Consider the following 18,486-nt stretch of genomic DNA (forward strand, 5'->3'; position numbering starts at 1 on the left):
CAGGCCCTCCTAAAAAGCCATTACCAGGGTTTCACATTACAGCGGCACAACCCTCCTGGCACGAGCCAAAAAATCTCCCCCAAATGGCACTTGAGGGGGGGTGAGGGAAAAGAAAAAGAGTCATCACTGCTCCCCTGTCCCTTATTGCCGAAAGACTCCAGGGATGAAGCGCCGGGTCGCCCCGCCTTGTCCCTCTGGTCCCCATAAAGGCTTGATTTGATGGGAGTGGATCTGCCCCCACCCATCACCCCTAAACGGAGAAGCAGAAGGCCCGCTGAGCAGGCATCCTACCCTTCAGAGCCTTGTGCCTCCATTTTTACCTGTCTGGGAACAGGCTTCCCCCCTTTTCACTGGAAAGACCAAACTTTAGGAGACAGAGCTAAGTTCTAGGGAAACATCTGACACCGCTTTATTAATCTTCAACTGCAGTGGAAAAATATAACCTGACAAGTGCCGGTCTGTTCCGTCAGGAGAGCTGAAGTCAGTATATATATATATGTATATATTTATATACAGTGGGTGGGCAGCGGGGTTGTTTTGTTGGTTTGCAAGTGCAGCAAGAGATCACTACTACACTGGAGTCAATCAAATCAAATAAAAAAGAACAGAAGGCCAAGCAGTTTCCAAAGGGCATTTTATCAGATTCTGTTTGACATTTAAATTTATCCCCAGTTTGCAATCCAAAATAGTTACCTGAAGTTTGCTGTACTTTGTATTTTTATTGTTCGTGTGTTGGTTTTGCTTTTTAAACTCTTTGGCACAATTTAGGGGGCAGGCTGCCATAGTACAAGTCAGGAGAGAGTGTTCCCTTCGACTCTGCCAATTCTGAACATTGAATTTGGTTTGAATGGCTCGTGGTGGGGTTTTTTGTTTGTTTTTTTTTTTGTCTCTGACGGTGCTATTTTTCTAATTTCTCTAACCCCGGGGCTGTCTTTCTCTTTTCCCCACTTCTACATTCACAGTTGAACCCTAGAAGTAAAGGCGCCACGTAGGGGAATCACGAGAAGCGTCACGTGGGGCCAGGGTGCCATGGTCACCCCTTTAACAAAAAAAAAAAAAAAAGAAAAAAAAACAACAACAAACCACCAGGGTGGCTTTCCTTTCTTGCTTCCTGCCTTTTTACATCTCTTGTGCTGCATCAGTAGACTGAACTTCGGTTAGTTTAGGAAATGCAACTTCTAACCCTTTTCGTGTGTGTGGGTGTGGGTGTGTATGTGTGTGTATGTGTGTGTTTTCCTGGGAGAAAGATAGACTGCAATGACTTGAACTTGAGAATGTGGATTCCGTCTCACTCACACACACATTCACTCGTAGACTGAAAAAAAATCCCTCTCCCTCCTTTCAGTCCCCACAGGGACAGTGCCCTGGGGCAAAAGGACCCCGAAGGTGGGCTGGAGACCCAGACTCCATCTCTTTCTCTCTCTCTCGCGCTCTCTCTCTCTCTCCTCAGTAGCAAAGGCCAGGCGTCTAACAACAAAGCACCACAGTTGAACCCAGGACCTCCTCTCCAGCTAGTCACTCCGCTCCGCGCTGGCCCCAAGACAGAAAAGAGTTCTCGCCTCTCTCGGGAAGAGAAGGCCCTCCTTCTCGCTCTGGCCCGGAAATCTGCCGTTTTCTCTTTTTCCGAGACAGCCGGTGGTGCGGTGTTCTACGCAAGTCGGCGCGCGGCTCACTAAACGGCGCGGCCAGGGCCCGCTGGGCCAGGGTTTCAATGTGGTGTGTTCAAGCCTCACTCACTCATCCTCTCATTCCCAAACATTCAGCATCCGCGCACACTCCTTGCTTCCGGGTTTTTTTTCATAAGATTGGAGATTTTTCCAGTGGGGGGGCCTCGGGTACCATCCCAATTAGACGGAGATCTGCAAAGAGAGAGGAGAGGAGTCAACTCGGCAGGCTTAACCCCCGGGGACCCAGGGGGGCTCCCACGCGAGGGGCAAGTGGAAACCGCTGGCTCAAATGGAGGTTTGGTGGAGGTGAGCTAGCGTCGCGGCCCCCCGACACCCCTTCTCCATCTCCACCAAGGCAGAGTGCACTAGAGCTTCTGGCCTTAGGCTTCTCAGTTGCCCACGGGGCCAGAGCTTCACCGTGCCCTGGTGGGAAGCACCCAAGCCTGGGAGTCGGGAGGTCCGGGCTCTGCCATTTGCCTTCAAGGTGACTTTGGGCGAGTCACTTCACTTCTCCGAGCCTCAGTTTCCTCAGCTGTCAAATGGGGATTCAATACCCGTTTTCCTCCTCTCTCAAGACTATGAGTCCCATGTGGGACATGTGCCCATTCTGCTTATCTTGTATGTACCGCAGTGCCACACTGCAAGCATTAACCAATATTACAATTAGTATTATTATTAAACATTAAGAGGAGAGAGAGAGAGAGAGAGAGAGAGAGAGAGAGAGAGAGAGAGAGAGAGAGAGAGAGAGAGAGAGAGAGAGAGAGAGAGAGAGAGAGAGAGAGAGTTACCTCATCTGTAAAATGGGGATGAAGACTGAGCCCCACATGGGATGTGGACTGTGTCCAACCTGATTACCCTGTACCTAACTCCAGTGTGAGAGTGAGAGAGAGAGAGAGAGAGAGAGAGAGAGAGAGAGAGAGAGAGAGAGAGAGAGAGAGAGAGAGAGAGAGAGTGTGTGTGTGTGTGTGTGTGTGTGTGTGTGTGTGTGTGTGTGTGTTACCTCATCTTTAAAATGGGGATGAAGACTGTGAGCCCTACATGGGATATGGACTGTGTCCAACCTGATTACCTTGTACCTAACTCCAGTGTCTGGCACATAAGTACTTAAATACTCAGAGACAGAGTGAGTGAGAGAAAACAAGAGGGAGCAAGGGAGGGAGAGAAAAAACCTGGGCTGCGGAGAAGTTCCTTACCAAGCTTGGTTCTTCAGTTTCCTCAGTTCTTTCGTGGCCCAGGTAGCAAGGGTTTTTGTTTTGTTAGTCTTGGATCTTCGCCCTTCAGTTAATAGTTCATGGATCATGGGCCTAGCCTCGACTAATTTCAGCACATCCTTCCCGAACGCCGTACACAAATCCCTGACAAAAACAAACAAGAGCGAAGACGCTGAGGCCGGGGCTGCACGCATGAAACGCCACGGGGTTCGGGGGATGGCAGCCTGGCCGTGGCCCCAGCAAGCCCACAGCTAGAATCCACTGGGTCGGCTTGTGGTCCACCTCCCCCCTCTACATCTCCCTCTCTTCAATGGCCAGCCACGGAAGCCCCTGGACAGCTGCCTTCCAGATGACCTCCCCAAGGCATTTCTAGCTCTCACCCACCCTCTGCTTCTCCCAGGCCAAGTCGCCATGCCGCATTTGGATTTCTGGCCAAATTACCCCTCTCCTGAAGCACAAATCCACACTCTCAGTCAACCAATCTATTCAAGGCGTTTACTCATTCATTCGTATTTACTGAGCACGTACTGGGGGCAAAGCACTGGGCTGAGCGCTTGAGACAGTACAGTACAGTATACTACTGCCTGTTTACTTGTTTTGACGTGTATATACCTACAATTTTATTTATATTGATGCCTGTTTACTTGTTTGGATGTCTGTCTCCCCCATTCTAGACTGTAAGCCTGGGGTGGGCAGGGATTGTCTCTATTGCTGAATTGTACTTTCCAAGCGCTAGTACAGTTCTCTGCACACAGTAAGCACTCAAATATGATTAAATGAATGACTATAATACCAGAGTTGGTAGATACGTCCCCTACTCGCAAAGACCTGTCAATCTCTTGATTCCATCTGCTCTGGCCTTCATTGGGCATCCCTCCGAAACTTCCAGGATGCAGCCCTGGATCCACCCGCAATTCCCCCACAGGATGCTTCTTCTGCTCCGGTGCTGTCCCTGCTCCCGATCCATGGCTCCACTGAGGCCGCTTCAAATTCACTCTTGTTCGTCTCTTCTGCTCACACTATTTCTCTCATCAACTCACATGCCTGCTGTCCTTACCAACTATTTCAGGCCTTTCATCCCTACCTCTCCCTGCTTTCAACGTCAAGTCACTGGGGGTGAGCTCCTCAAAATCTGTCACCCCTCTCAAGCCCCCACATACACATATTCATTTTGATTTTCTCTCTCTGTCTCTCAATGGATAAAGCACAGGCCTGGGAGCCAGAAGGACCAGGGTTCTAATCCAAGTTCCATCACATGCCTGTTGGGTAGCCTTGGGCAAGTCACTTAGGGAAGCAGCATGGCCTAGTGGCAAGAACGTGGGCTTGGGAGCTGTGGGTTCTAATCCTGGCTCTGCCAATCGTCTGCTGTGTGCTCTTGGGCAAGTCACTTAACATCCCTCTGCCTCAGATACCTCATCTGTAAAATGGGAATTAGGACTGAAAGCCCCATAAGGGACACGGTCGGCTCCAATCTGGTTAGTCTGCATCTACCCCAAAGCTTAGAACAGTGCTTAGCACACAAGTGGTTAACAAATACCAGAAAAAAAAAGCTACCTCTCCAACCCATCTCCCTTCTACACACTTGTCCCCATTCTTCCCTGCCTGCAATCTTGCATCTACCCCAGCGCTCAGAACAGTGCCTGACACACACAGAAAACACTTAAATTCCATAAAAAAGAGGAGCAGCGTGGCTCAGTGGAGAAGAGCCCGGGCTTTGGAGTCAGAGGTCATGGGTTCGAATCCTGGCTCCGCCACATGTCTGCTGTGTGACCTTGGGCAAGTCACTTAACTTCTCTGAGCCTCAGTTCCCTCATCTGTAAAATGGGGATTAAGACTGTCAGCCCCATGTGGGACAACCTGATCTCCTTGTAACCTCCCCAGCGCTTAGAACAGTGCTTTGCACATAGTAAGCGCTTAATAAATGCCATTATTATTATTATTATTATTATAAAAAAATTCAACCGCTCACTCGTTGATAGCTCCTTCCCCTCTGCCTTCAAACACTCCAGTGTCTCCCTTATCCTAAAAAACAATCTTCACCGACTCCCACGGCTTCATCCATCTTTTCCCAACTCCCTCCTCCCATTCCTGTCCAAAATCCTTCTACTGGGCTGTATACCCCTACTGTGTCCACCTCCTTCCCCAGAAACTCCGTCCTCGACCCAACCCACTTCACTCCACTGACATGGATTGGTCTTGACTATTCCGACTCCGCTTGACGTGTTGGCTCCCTTCTCCTGAAAACACTGATGGCGTAGTGGATAGAACACAGGCGTCGGAGTCGGAAGGTCATAGGTTCTAATCCTGGCTCTGCCACTTATCTGCTGTGTGACCTTGGGCAACTCACTTCACTTATCTGTGCCTCAGTTACCTCACCTGTAAAATGGGGATTGAGACTGTGAGCCCACTGTTGGGTAGGGACAGTCCCTATATGTTGCCAACTTGTACTTCCCAAGTGCTTAGTACAGTGCTCTGCACACAGTAAGTGCTCAATAAATACGATTGATTGATTTAGGATAGGGACTGGGTCCAACCCAATTTGCCTTTATCGACCCCAGAACTTAGTAGAGTGCCGGCACACAGTAAGCGCTCAATACCAAATTATTATTATTATTAGAACCCCGAACACTAGAAGCAGCATGGCCTAGTGGACAGAGCACAGGCCTGGGAGTAACAAGGACCGAGGTCCTAATTCTGGCTCTGCCACTTGTCTGCTGTGTGACCTTAGGCAAGTTGCTTCATTGCCCTGGGCCTCAGTTACTTCACCTGTAAAATGGGGATTAAGATCGTGAGCCCCATGTGGGACTCCCCCTTTTAGACTGTGAGCCCACTGTTGGGTAGGGACTGTCTCTAGATGTTGCCAACTTGTACTTCCCAAGCGCTTACTACAGTGCTCTGCGCACAGTAAGCACTCAATAAATACGATTGATTGATTGACTGACAGGGACCGTGACCAACCTGATTGCCTTGTATCTACCCCAATGTTTAGAACCCATGTCTGGCACATAATGCTTAACAAATACCATCAAAAAAACCCAAACCAACCAATACAAAACACTACAACAACAACCAAAGAATACCAAAACAAATCACTGCCGAACCATGGCTTTTCTAACACATTTGTCTCCTGGCTGTCCTCTCACCTCTGTGGCCACTCCTCAGTCTCTGGCTTCACCCCCCTATCTCTTGTACATATTTATTATTCTACTTTGTTAATGATGTGCATCTAGCTTTATTTCTATTTATTCTGATGACTTGACACCTGTCCACATGTTTTGTTTTGTCATGTCTCCTCCTTCTAGACTGTGAGCCCGTTGTTGGGTAGGGACCGTCTCTATATGCTGCCAACATGTACTTCCCAAGCGCTTGGTACAGTGCTCTGCACACAGATAGTGCTCAATAAATACGACTGAATGAATGAATGGATGAACGAGGGGCCCCTCAAGGCTCTGTTCTAAGATCCCATCTTTTTCCAATTAATGCCCATTTCTTTGGAGAGCTCATCCTATCCCAAGGCTTCAACTCCTTCCGAGGACTCCCTGAAGAATATGCTCCTTGTGGGCAGCTATCACATTAAGCAACTCTGTTGCATTGCATTTTCCCAAGTGCTTAGTACTGTGCTGTACTTTTCTTTAAAATGGTATTTATCAGGCGCTTATTATGTTCCAGACACTGTACTAAGCACTGAGGTAAGGACCACTTAATCAATCTAATCAAGTTGGACACAGTCCATGGGGCTCACAGTTTTACCCCTATTTTACAGATGAAGGAACTGAGGCACAGGAGTTAAGTGTGGCTTAGTGGAAAGAGCCTGGACTTGGGAGTCAGAGGTCGTGGGTTCTAATCCCAGCTCTGCCACCTGTCAGTTGTGACCTTAGGCAAGTCACTTCACTTCTCTGTGCCTCAGTTACCTCATCTGTAAAATGGGGATTAAGACTGTGAGCCCCATGTGGGACAACCTGATTACCTTGTATCTACCGCAGTGCTTAGAACAGTGCTTGGCACATAGTAAGTGCTTAACAAATACCAACATTATTATTATTAAGTGACTTGCCCAAGGCCACGCAGCAGACAAGTTGCAGAGCTAGGATTAGAACCCAGACCCTCGAACTCCCAAGCCCATGCTCTTTCCACTGGCCCATGTCACTTCTCACACGGTAACACCACCTGTATACTTACTGCTGTGCATACAGGAAGCGCTCAATAAATGCCATTGATTAATTGACTCATAAATCATCCTAGCTAGCTCAGACCTAATTCTCTAAAATCTTGTTATTTCCTCCAGCACGTTCTTAGACGGCACCCCTGGTCCGACACGTCCACATCTGAACTCCTCACCTTCCCATTCTCGGTGGCCATCTTCTCCATCTCTAGCCCATAGCCTCAGCTTTATCCTTGACTCATCCCTTCCTTTCAACCTCCATATTCATCCGGTTGCCAATTCCACAACAGTTTCGGGATCTGCTCCTTCCTCCTCCATCTGAATGGCCACCACCCTGGACTGGCCATATCGCAGGCTTGACTGTTGCTCCCAACACCGTCCAAATCAGTCGATACTCCTCTCTGCTACTCAGATCATTTGCCTGCCCAACTCTCACCACCTCAAAAATATTCAATCATCGCCCACTCGCTCCGCTCCACACGGAGCAGGAACTCCTGACCATTGCTTTTAGGGCACTCAAATCAAGCTCTCATTTATTCCCTCTTCTCCCTCTACCTCCTGACTCACACCCTTCCATCCCCAAGGTAACTTATTCACTGGGCCTCACTCTCACCTTTCCTGACACCATTTTGCTCACGGCCCCACCATCCTCGGCTTCCAATCTGAAGGACCACGGCCCCCTCTCTACAATCTTTCAGCCCCTCCAAAACGCATCTCCAGAAGGCCTTCCCCATTGAGTCCCGTCCCCCCGACCCCCACGTGGGCTCCGCTCCACAGTTCCCCCTCCACACGGTGTTGGGGGCCTCCAGCCCGAGGACCTTACCCTATCAGGCCAGCAGCACAAGCCACGATGCTGTCTGTGTGGTCTTCGTCTCCAGCGATGTGGTCAATGAAGGACAGAATAAACTCTACTCTGGGCTGTACCAGCATCACATCGGCTAAAAGGGGGAGGGAGGGGGAGAGTGGGCCCTAGCCGTGCCGGCCTGGATGGGCACCCTCCCCGCCGCAAGCTGCCGGGTGGTGGAGTGGACCGGCAAACCCCTGCCCTGGAGCGAGCCAGCCCAGCACCCCCAGAACCGGATCAGGCATCCTCTCTGCCGCCAGACATCCCCAACCTGGAGCTCCGTCGCCCGGCCGCGACCGTCATACTCACGGTGCACGTTCTCCTGGTCTCCCTTCAATCCCTGAATGATTCCGGTGTAGGTTTCCAGGCAGCCTTCCCTCAGCTCGTTCAGATAGTCCACCATGTCGTAATCGGACTACATGGGAGACCAGCCACAACACACGCTCAGCTGCCTCGGGCCCCCGACCTGCCCGTATGGGTGGGGCCAATGACCCCCCCAGACCCCAACCCGCGGTGAGGGAGGGGGCAACACACTGAGAGCAGGCTTACCTTGTCCACCTGCGCTTGGGACGCCTGCTGAAGGGTATTCAATACCACCTCTAGGTACTTCTTAAACTCTCCCCCGATGGCAAGAGCAATATCACCAAACGTGGAGAGGATCTGAGGCTTCACTGATCTGTGGACGTTCTCGTTCTACCAGAGAGGAACCCAGAAATGGGTCAGAAACCACCCGATCCATTCCCGCCTGGAGAAAAGGTCCGGGGTGGAGGAGAGTGAGTTCCCCACTTCGGCTTCACTCCCTCCGCGTTCTCCCCCAGTCACCACGATGGTGATCGGCGACCTTTCCCTAATGGCTCCTGGAGCCCAGAAGCTCCCCCCACCCCAAAAAAAGACTTATGGCTGGTCTGGGAGGGGAGCAGAGCTGAAGGGCCTCAGGCCCCCTCCATGGGAAGAGAGCCTGCTGTGGCCAGTGGACCATGGTTTTAGAATTCCACGTTTTCTGGTCCCTCTAGTTCTTTCACGTGGACATGGGTTCCAACCCCAGCTCTGCACGTCTGCTGTGTGAGCTTGGGCAAGTCAGTTCTCAGTGATCACATTTGCAAAATGCGGATTAAGACTGTGAGCCCCATGTGGGACAGGGACTGTGTCCAACCTGATTACCTTGTACCTACCCCAGCACTTAAGAACAGTGCCCAGAACATAGTCAGTGCTTAACAAATACCGTAAAATACAATAATACAGTCATTATTATTATGTGCTCCATTGCCAGCAATGGGAAGATGTCAACGCCCTCGCTTGCTACTCCTTTCCCTCCATTAGGATCTGCCAAGTCCCTCTTCCCAGACTTGACCGCTTCCCCCCACCTCACTCGCCCCTTGTTGTCTCCTCAGGTCCCCCTTGCCCTCAAGGACTACCCCAACCTCCAGACCATCCACTCTTCAGCCTCTGGTACCCTGGGGACCCACATTGCCTGGGGTGGATCTTAGAAGTTTCTCTTAACCGTCCAATTCTCCCCAAACCCTTCTGTGAGTCTGCATAGGACACTCACCCCCAAGTTCTCCAACAACAGCTGCATGACCTCATCGCAGAAAGGCAAGATGTTGGACTGCAGAGCTCGACATAAATCTCCCACCAGGCCCACCGCTGCCAGACAAACCTGCCAGAGACACCAGCGGGTGACACCCCTGCCCGGCCGGGGGCTTACAGCTGAGGACTTGAGGTCAGGGAGGAAGAGGGGAAGGCGGAAGTCTTCTGCTTGCCAGCACCCCATGGCAAACTGTGCACTTTGCCAAAAATCGGTTTGGAAGGAAAGGATGTCAGCTGGGGGTGTGAACATCGAGGGGTGGGAAAGGCCTCCCTCTTGGGGACCACCGAGTTGTAAGCACTGCTGGGGCAGACGCTAAATCTCGGTCAACTCGGAGACCGAAGCCGGGGGGAGGGAATGGGACTGGAGGAAGGGAGAGCGGCAATCTTCTCCCGTCCCTGCGGGCCCCACTGCAGAAGCTCCCTTGACGTCGGACCAAATCCAAAGGAACGACCGATAAATGTGCCCGCCACAAAAACCGAGACGGCCCGCTGGGTCCCGGGCCGGCTTCTGCAAGGCCCTGCGGGGCAGTTTCTGGGAGGGGCCCCCAGCCGGAAGGCGGCACAGTGGGAGACGCAGCCTACCTGGTACTCGGCGTAGTTCTTCAACCCGATGCCCAGGAAAGGCTTGAAAGCATCCATGTACTTCAGGAATTCGCCACCCAACACTACACAGAAACACACCCATCCCGAGAGCAGAGGACGTTGACTATCCAGGCGGAGACTGGTGGTCTACCACCTCCCTGCCCCCAGCCTAACTCCTACCTCACCTCCCTTCTCTCCTTCTACAGCCCACCCCGCACCCTCCGCTCCTCTGCCGCTAATCTCCTCACCGTACCTCGTTCTTGCCTGTCCCGCCATCGACCCCCGGCCCACATCATCCCCCGGGCCTGGAATGCCCTCCCTCTGCCCATCCGCCAAGCTCACTCTCTTCCTCCCTTCAAGGCCCTACTGAGAGCTCACCTCCTCCAGGAGGCCTTCCCACACTGAGCCCCTTCCTTCCTCTCCCTCTCGTCCCCCCTCCATCCCCCCATCTTACCTCCTTCCCTTCCCCAAAGCACCTGTATATCTGTATATATGTTTGTACATATTTATTACTCTATTTATTTAACTTGTACATATCTATTCTATTTATTTTATTTTGTTAGTATGTTTGGTTTTGTCTCCCCCTTTTAGACTGTGAGCCCACTGTTGGGTAGGGACTGTCTCTATATGTTGCCAATTTGTACTTCCCAAGCGCTTACTACAGTGCTCTGCACACAGTAAGCGCTCAATAAATACGATTGATGATGATGATGATGAAGTCCACAGGTCTGTGGGGCTCCGCCGGACGAGCCGGGGCAGACTTAGTAGTCTCCGATTTGCGAGAAGCGCTAAGGGCGGCACAACGAACCGGCTCCCAGAGCCCCAGGCTGGCAGGACTCGGACTAGATGCCCCAGGCAGTTTCTCTACCCCCCAGGGATGCGCTGTGGGTCCCTGGGCAAGCTGGGCACATGTTCTTTGGGCTGGAAATAGGCCTGGCCCTCAGGGGAAAGGCCCTCCGGGGCCACAGAAGCACCAAGAGGCCAAGGAAACTACTCTGCAGGGAGCCCTTCTTCCCGATTTAAGTGCTTTTTAGCGGGGCTTTTATGGCCTTTCCATGGAATTCCACCAGATGGGCCGGCCTTCTTCCAACCTGCCCGGCACGCTCAAACACACCACCTGATGTCCCCAATTCTGTGAACGTCCCTCTCCGGTGACGCTCACTTAATAATTACTGTATTTGCAAAGTGCTTACTATTTGTCAGAAACCATACTGAGTGCCGATGAGTCAGGAAAGCTGGAACTCAAACTTGGAAGAATGCAGTAGAGCCAGGGGGAAGGAAACTCTCAAGTCCCCTCCCCGTCCTCCCATTCAGCCCATCTACTGTAGTTCCTGGCCACGCTGGCCACCCCAGAGCCAAAGGTGGACTGGCTTTTGCTGTGGCCTAGGGGAAAGAGCCCAGGCCCTGGAGTTGGAAGACCTGGGCTTTCATCACAGCTCTGTAAATGGGGATTGAGACTGGGAGCCCCATGTGGGACACAGGCGGTGTCCAACTGGATTAGCTTGGATCTAATCCAGCGCTTAGTACAGTGCTTGGCAAGCAGTAAGCGCTTAAATACCATAAAAAAATTTTACAAAATGCAGCCGCAATCTTGGAGCAGATTGACACCCACGGACCTTCACCCAGCGAAGGGAAGGCCCCCACCCCCCGAAACCGGTCCAAGGAAGAGACAACCCCCGTCCGCTGCTGACCACTGACCTTCCACCAGTGTGCTAACGGCCATCAGGGCGTCCTCCTGCACGCCCCCCGAGCCGGCCGTGCTCTGGAACATCCGTAACAGGGAGGCCATGACCACGTCTGAGATCTGCAGGGCGTCCTGGTGCTGCACTTTCCGGAGCACATTCTGGAGAGGACAGGGAGGGCTGTTCTAGGTAGAGGTTCTCTGCGGACTGCCACTTGCCACAATGTACTCTCCAAACCTCTTAGCACAGTGCTCAGCACACAGTTAAATGCTCAATAAGTACCACTGATTGACTGAAGGTTGACAGGCTAGTTAATGGTTGAGCCCCTCCATCAGTCACCACAGCCTCCACATGGGTCCCCCCCCCAAACTTGTGCCAAATCACCCATATCCCAGTGTCCCACTTGTGCCAGGATGCCCTTGGCGGTGGCCTGCCCTTTACTTTCCTGGCTGGGGCCGAGTGTGGGCGTTCCTCCCACCTTGCTGTTTTCCTTTAGCCATCCAACAGCCGGCGGCCCCCCAAGAGGCTTAAGGCCCACTAGACTGTCAGCACATAGAGGGCAGGGTCCATTTCTATCGCCACGTTTCCCCACTCCTCAAGGACCCCTGGCAGTTGTCCATTCCCCTCTACAAACAGAAACTCCTCACCACTGGCTCGAAAGCTCTCAATCCCCCCTCTTACCTCACCTAGCTACTCTCCTACTACAACCCAGCTGGTACACTTCACTCCTGTAATGCCGACCTTCTCACTGTACAGCACCTGTATATATGTTTGTACATATTTATTACTCTATTTTACTTGCACATATCTATTCTATTTATTTTATTTTGTTAGTATGTTTGGTTTTGTTCTCTGTCTCCCCCTTTTAAACTGTGAGCCCGCTGTTGGGTAGGGACTGTCTCTATATGTTGCCAACTTGGACTTCCCAAGTGCTTAGTACAGTGCTCTGTACACAGTAAGCACTCAATAAATACGATTGATTGATTGATCTCAACTACCTCATTGCCGATCCCTCACCCACATCCTGCCTCTGGCCTGGAATGCCCTCCCTCCTCAAATCCAACAGATGATTACTCCCCCCAACCCCCTTCAAAGCGTTACTGAAGTGACATCTCCTCCAAAAGGCCTACCCTGAGTTAAGCCCTCCTTTCCTTCTCTCCCAACCCTTCTATGTCACCCTGACTGCCTCCTTTTATTCATCCCCCATCCCAACCCCACAGCATTTATGTACGTATCCAAAATGTACTTATTTATATTGCTGTCTGGCTCCCCATCTAGAGTTTAAGGTCCTTGTGGGCAGGGAATGTCTCTATTGTCGTACTGTCCTCTCCCAAACCCTTAGTATAGTACTCTGCACACTGTAAGTGCTCACTAAATACAACTGACTACTCTCTCAAGAACTCAGCGTGGCTCAGTGGAAAGAGCCCGGGTTCTGGAGTCAGAGGTCATGGGTTCAAATCCCGGCTCCGCCAATTGTCAGCTGTGTGACTTTGGGCAAGCCACAACTTCTCTGTGCCTCAGTTCCCCCATCTGTAAAATGGGGATTAAGACTGTGAGCCCCCGTGGGACAACCTGATCACCTTGTAACTCCCCAGTGCTTAGAACAGTGCTTTGCACATACTAAGTGCTTAATAAATGCCATCATTATTATTAAGAACTCGGCACAGTGCCTCACACCCAATCAACGGACTGACAGACGGTGGCTTGCTTAGTTCGTTCACCGCTTCCCCTTGAGATGCGAAGGCCCGTCTGGCTCCGATTCCCAACGCCCCAAGAGATTCTCCTGCCGGGAGCGGGGGCGGGCTCCCTTGGCCGGCTCCTACACCGCAGCCGGTCTCATTGTGGGAAATGTGGAGGATGGGGAAGCATCCCAGCTAGTGCCGCTTAATAAGAAAACCCAACCCGCTACTTCAGGCCACAGATCGGTGGCTTCCTCTTTTTCCACAGCAGGGAAGGAAATGTGGCTTACCGCTCCATCGGGGCCGGGAGGCATGACAACCGGGCTTTAGCCCAGGCTAGGCAACCCTGCCACACAGCATTACGTCCAGATGCCATTTTCCTGATCTATTATTTTAACATCTGAATCCCTCTCTCAACTGGAAGCTCCAAGTGGGCAGGAACCACACCTACAGATGCTATTATACTCTCCCAAGTGCTTAGTTCAATGCCCTGCACACAGTGAGCACCACCGATTTCCTCCCCCTCAGACCGTGAGCCCCATGTCTGACCTGAGGGTCGTTTCCGATCCGATCACTTACCCTACCCCTTCCAACGTAGTATGGGTTTAATGAAAACCATCATTATTCTTCTTCTTCCCATGCTTCATTATTTTAGTCTTCTCTCCTTCCTCTCTACCCACTCCCGTTTCCCCCACTGCCCCAAACGGGCCCGTACTGAGAAAGAGACCTCACCTAAAGAGGACTCAGCCGGCTGGCTTGGTCTTTACCAAATGGGAAAGCTTCCATCAGGCAGTGGTATGATTTCAGGGGCAAAGAGCTATCCCGAGAAGTGGGAGCCGAGCTACAGCACCCTAAAAGACAGCCGGGGGTGGTTCTGGCAGTCAGAAGGACCTGGGTTCTAATCCCTGTTCCACCACCAGTCTGCTGCATGACCCTGGGGAAGTCACTTCACTTCTCTGGGCCTCAGTTACCTCATCTGTAAAATGGGGATGAAGACTGGGGTCCCCTCCCCATCCCCACCGGCCTTACCTCCTTCCCCTCCCCAAAGCACCTGTATATATGTCTGTACAGATTTATTACTCTATTTCAGTTGTACATATTTACTATTCTATTTATTTTATTTTGTTAATATGTTTTGTTTTGTTTCCTGTCTCCCCCTTCTAGACTGTGAGCCCACTGTTGGGTAGGGACCGTCTCTGTATGTTGCCAACTTGCACTTCCCAAGCGCTTAGTACAGTGCTCTGCACACAGTAAGCGCTCAACAAATATGACTGAATGAATGAATGACTGTGTCCAACCCGATTAACTTGCATCTACCCCAGTTCTTAAAACAGTGCTTGGTATCATCATCATCATCAATCGTATTTACTGAGCACTTACTGTGTGCAGAGCACTGTACTAAGCGCTTGGGAAGTACAAGCTGGCAACGTATAGAGACAGTCCCTACCCAACAGTGGGCTCACAGTCTAAAAGGGGGAGACAGAGAACAAAACCAAACATACTAACAAAATAAAACAGTGAGCACTCAACAAGTGCCATAATTCTGATTATTATTAGCAGGAAAGCTACTCTTTTGGTTCCAGGAGAGAAGCTGGAAGAAGCAGCAAAAAAATGCTCAACTGTAGGGTGGATCGGCTCCGACAGTCCAACGGGAAACAATAGGCCACCATCTATTCGCCCAAGGGCCGGCAAAGAGGAGGCAGGATCCAGAGGGTCCCAGCAGCTTTCCTTAATGGCCTCTGCGGGCTGGTCAAGGTGGGCTTTTTGGCCTCTCCTCTCATCAACCGATGAGTCAGTAATGGCCCTCCTCCTAAAAAGTTTGGCATCCGGGTAGCCCTATTGGCACCGTTTCAGGATACTGGCAGGGGCCTGAGCTTCCTGCCCTACCCTCTACCTCCTGGAGTGGGTCGGGAAGCAAGAGGGACCACCCCCCACCCCCAATCTCCCCTCTGCCCCTCCACTGTACCTGAAGAGTGGCGCACAGCAGAGACTGGAGGTCATTGAACTGGATCCGGTCGGACGTGCTCTGGATGTGGGACTGGAGTGGGAAGGAGGACGAGAGCTTTAGTGTCACCCTGGGACATTTCGACCCTCCCCCAGGGTAAGTAGCGGCTGATGGGGCGGGATCCGCTCTATGGATACCAATAAGGGTCTTCAGCCCCATCTTTCCCCAACCGAGACGGAGTCGGATCGACACCCTGCCGCCCCGAAACCCGGCCGGACGCCCCACGCTCCAGAGACACTGGGTTCTCCTCCGAGGGGAACCCAAAATGGAGCCCGCCCTTGGAAGCCCCGGAAGGCCCCCGCCTCACCTCCATCTGCAGCACTTGCTGCAGCCGCTCCATGATGACGAGCGTCGTCTTCTGCACGGCGGGGTAACAGTCTTTGGCACTGTTCTTCACAATCTCCATCAGGGATTCGTAGGCGGAACTCCGCAGGTTGTTCTGGTGTCCGTCCGGCCTGGGCGCGGAGGGGGCGGGGTGAGCCGACTGACCCGGGGACCCGGCCACTCAGCTGTGGCCTGTCTCCCCCCAACCCCGTCCGCCCCGTGACCATTCCAGTGGTGAAAAGGTGATGCTGCTTAGGGCCGTGGCAGGCACTGCCATTATGCCAATCCATCAACTGCATTTACTGAGGACCTGTACTAAACGCTTGGGAGAGTACATCAGAAGCAAGACAGGTTCCCTGGTTTTGCATTCCGATGGAGGGGTGGGGGCAAACCAGGATGGAGGAAGTGTGTGCACAGAGCCACTGCTGAAAAATGACCCGGGCAGTGGGGCAAGGTACGGGACGGAGGCAGGGAGCTCAGCGAGGAGGCTGATGCACTCATCAAGCCGGGACAGGTCGGAGCACTTAGAACAGCACGGTGCCCGTCGAGGTGCCAGGTGAAGCCGTGGGGGCAGGTGAGCTCGGCAGGGCAGTGAAGAAGGTGGAGAAATGGGCCCAGACCGACCTCCAGAGCCATTCCAGACTGAGCCCCCTTTTTTCCTCTCCTCCTCCCCATCTCCCCCCCACCCTACCTCCTTCCCCTCCCCACAGTACAGATTTATTACTCTATTTTACTTGTACATATTTACTATTCTATTTATTTTGTTAATAATGTGCATCCAGCTTTAATTCTATTTGTTCTGATGACTTGACACCTGTCCACATGTTTTGGTTTGCTGTCTGTCTCCCCCTTCTAGACTGTGAGCCCGTTGTTGGGTAGGGACTGTCTCTACATGTCGCCAACTTGTACTTCCTAAGCACTTAGTACAGTGCTCCACACACAGTAAGCACTCAATAAATACGATTGAATGAATTAATTCAATTGATCAATTGTATTTACCAAGTGCTTACTGTGTGCAGAGCACTGTACTAAGCGCTTGGGAGAGTACAATAAACAGACACATTCCCTTCCCATAATGAGCTTACGGAAGACCCCGAAGGGATAAATCATAATAAACAATGTTTTTGTTAAGCGCTTATTATGTGCCAGGCACTATGCTAAGCACTGGGGTGGATAAATGCAAATTGGGTTGGACATGCTCCCCATACCACATGGGGCTCACAGTCTCAATCCCCATTTTACAGATGAGGTAACTGAGGCACAGGCAGGTGAAGTGACTTGCCCAAGGTCACACAGCAGACATGTGGAGGAGTCGGGATCAGAACCCATGACCGACAAGGGACATCCAGAAGAGGGTTGGGGTTGGTAAAACCAAACCCAGGAAGTTCCCGGGAGAAGGGAGCCCCTCAATAGCGTCTCACGCACGTCGGTGAGAGGTCGAGGAAGATTTGGCAGGAGTCGAGTGGGAGATTCGGTAAGTGGGGCATTCGGGACCTTGGAGGGGAGTTTCCCCACAAACTGAAGCTGGATGCAAGGACCCCCATTTTTGCGGGAAGTTGGGTTAAGATTTACCTGTCGGTGGTCTCCAGGAGTTTCTGCACTATTAGTTCAAACGAAGCCGACAAGCAGTAGGTAGCTGGTTCTTCCTGATCGTCACCTACGTCTGCAGCCTCGTAGGCAGCCTCCGCTAGACTCGAGAGGGCCTGGAAACCACGTAAGCACATGGGCATCGGAGCCCCGAACCTCAACTGCCTTGGGGAGACCCTTGTTTTAAAGACACTGGGCAAACCTTCTGTCCTGTACAATTTGCCCCCTAAACAGCCCAAGTCACTTAAAGAGCTACATACGGAGCCTCCAGAGCTTAGAATGGTGCACGGTACACAATAAGTGCTTAACAAAAACCATTATTATTAAGGGGGAGTCTCTCTCCCTGCTCCCAAAACCTGCCCATACCTCCAGGCTCTTACTTGACCCTTATCCCTCCTAGCCACCCACCTCCTCCTCCTCTCCCTGCCATTTAATAATAATAATAATGATGGCATTTATTAAGCACTTACTATGTGCAAGGCACTGTTCTAAGCGCTGGGAGGTTACAAGGTGATCAGGTTTAAGAACAATAATGACAGAGGCATTCGTTAAGCGCTTAATGGCACCCAAAGAACTATACTGAGCGCTGTGACTGATACAATATAAGCAGACTGGGTACAATTCCTGTGCCACATGGGGCTCACATGGGTCTAAGGGGGAGGGAGAGGACAGGTACTTTATCCCCATTTTACAGTTGAGGAAATGGGAGGCCCAGGGGAGTGAAGTGACTGGCCTAGGGCCACACAGACGGCAACGCCGGGTCCTCTGATTCCCAGGTCGGAACCTTCCCACTGAGCCACGCTGCTTCTAACCCCCGAGTCCTCCCTTGGGGAGACGCCACCATCTCTGAGCGCTTGGTACCGGGCTTTTCACACAGTAAGGGCTCAATAAATCTGATCAAATGAATCTTTCTCTAGGCTTTTCCAAAAGGTCCCAGTGTGTCAGCTCCTTTCTCACCCAGGTTCCCCCGGCTTCTCCGATCCCACCTCCCTGAGATACACCCCTCTCGCCCCCACCCCCCACTCGAGGGGGACAGGACTGACATCAGCATGACTGCTTTGACGGCGCAGGAGCCAGTCACTGTGAGTCACTGAGCTTGGAAAGCTGGGCCCTTCCCCCTCGCTTCTCCCAGTTATTCGAGAGAGGAGGTCTGCTC

General features: G+C 51.9%; 1 protein-coding gene across 1 annotated transcript in view; it reads right to left on the minus strand.

Moving 5' to 3' along the window:
- Positions 1 to 617: 617 nt before the first annotated feature.
- Positions 618 to 18,486, minus strand: part of KPNB1 (karyopherin subunit beta 1) — a 47,960-nt gene continuing 30,091 nt past the window's right edge. Inside the window, exons 12-22 of the mRNA XM_038753456.1 lie at positions 17,316 to 17,446; positions 15,727 to 15,874; positions 15,381 to 15,452; positions 11,752 to 11,896; positions 10,054 to 10,136; positions 9,434 to 9,541; positions 8,434 to 8,577; positions 8,194 to 8,299; positions 7,864 to 7,978; positions 2,861 to 3,022; positions 618 to 1,859 (exon numbers count right to left, since the gene is read on the minus strand). Of these exons, the coding sequence (XP_038609384.1) occupies position 1,859; positions 2,861 to 3,022; positions 7,864 to 7,978; positions 8,194 to 8,299; positions 8,434 to 8,577; positions 9,434 to 9,541; positions 10,054 to 10,136; positions 11,752 to 11,896; positions 15,381 to 15,452; positions 15,727 to 15,874; positions 17,316 to 17,446 (1,215 nt within the window). The 3' untranslated portion in view covers positions 618 to 1,858. The remainder of the gene's footprint in view (positions 1,860 to 2,860; positions 3,023 to 7,863; positions 7,979 to 8,193; positions 8,300 to 8,433; positions 8,578 to 9,433; positions 9,542 to 10,053; positions 10,137 to 11,751; positions 11,897 to 15,380; positions 15,453 to 15,726; positions 15,875 to 17,315; positions 17,447 to 18,486) is intronic.

The sequence above is a fragment of the Tachyglossus aculeatus genome, chromosome 11, assembly GCF_015852505.1.
Source record: "Tachyglossus aculeatus isolate mTacAcu1 chromosome 11, mTacAcu1.pri, whole genome shotgun sequence".
NCBI classification, from domain to species: Eukaryota; Metazoa; Chordata; class Mammalia; order Monotremata; family Tachyglossidae; genus Tachyglossus; species Tachyglossus aculeatus.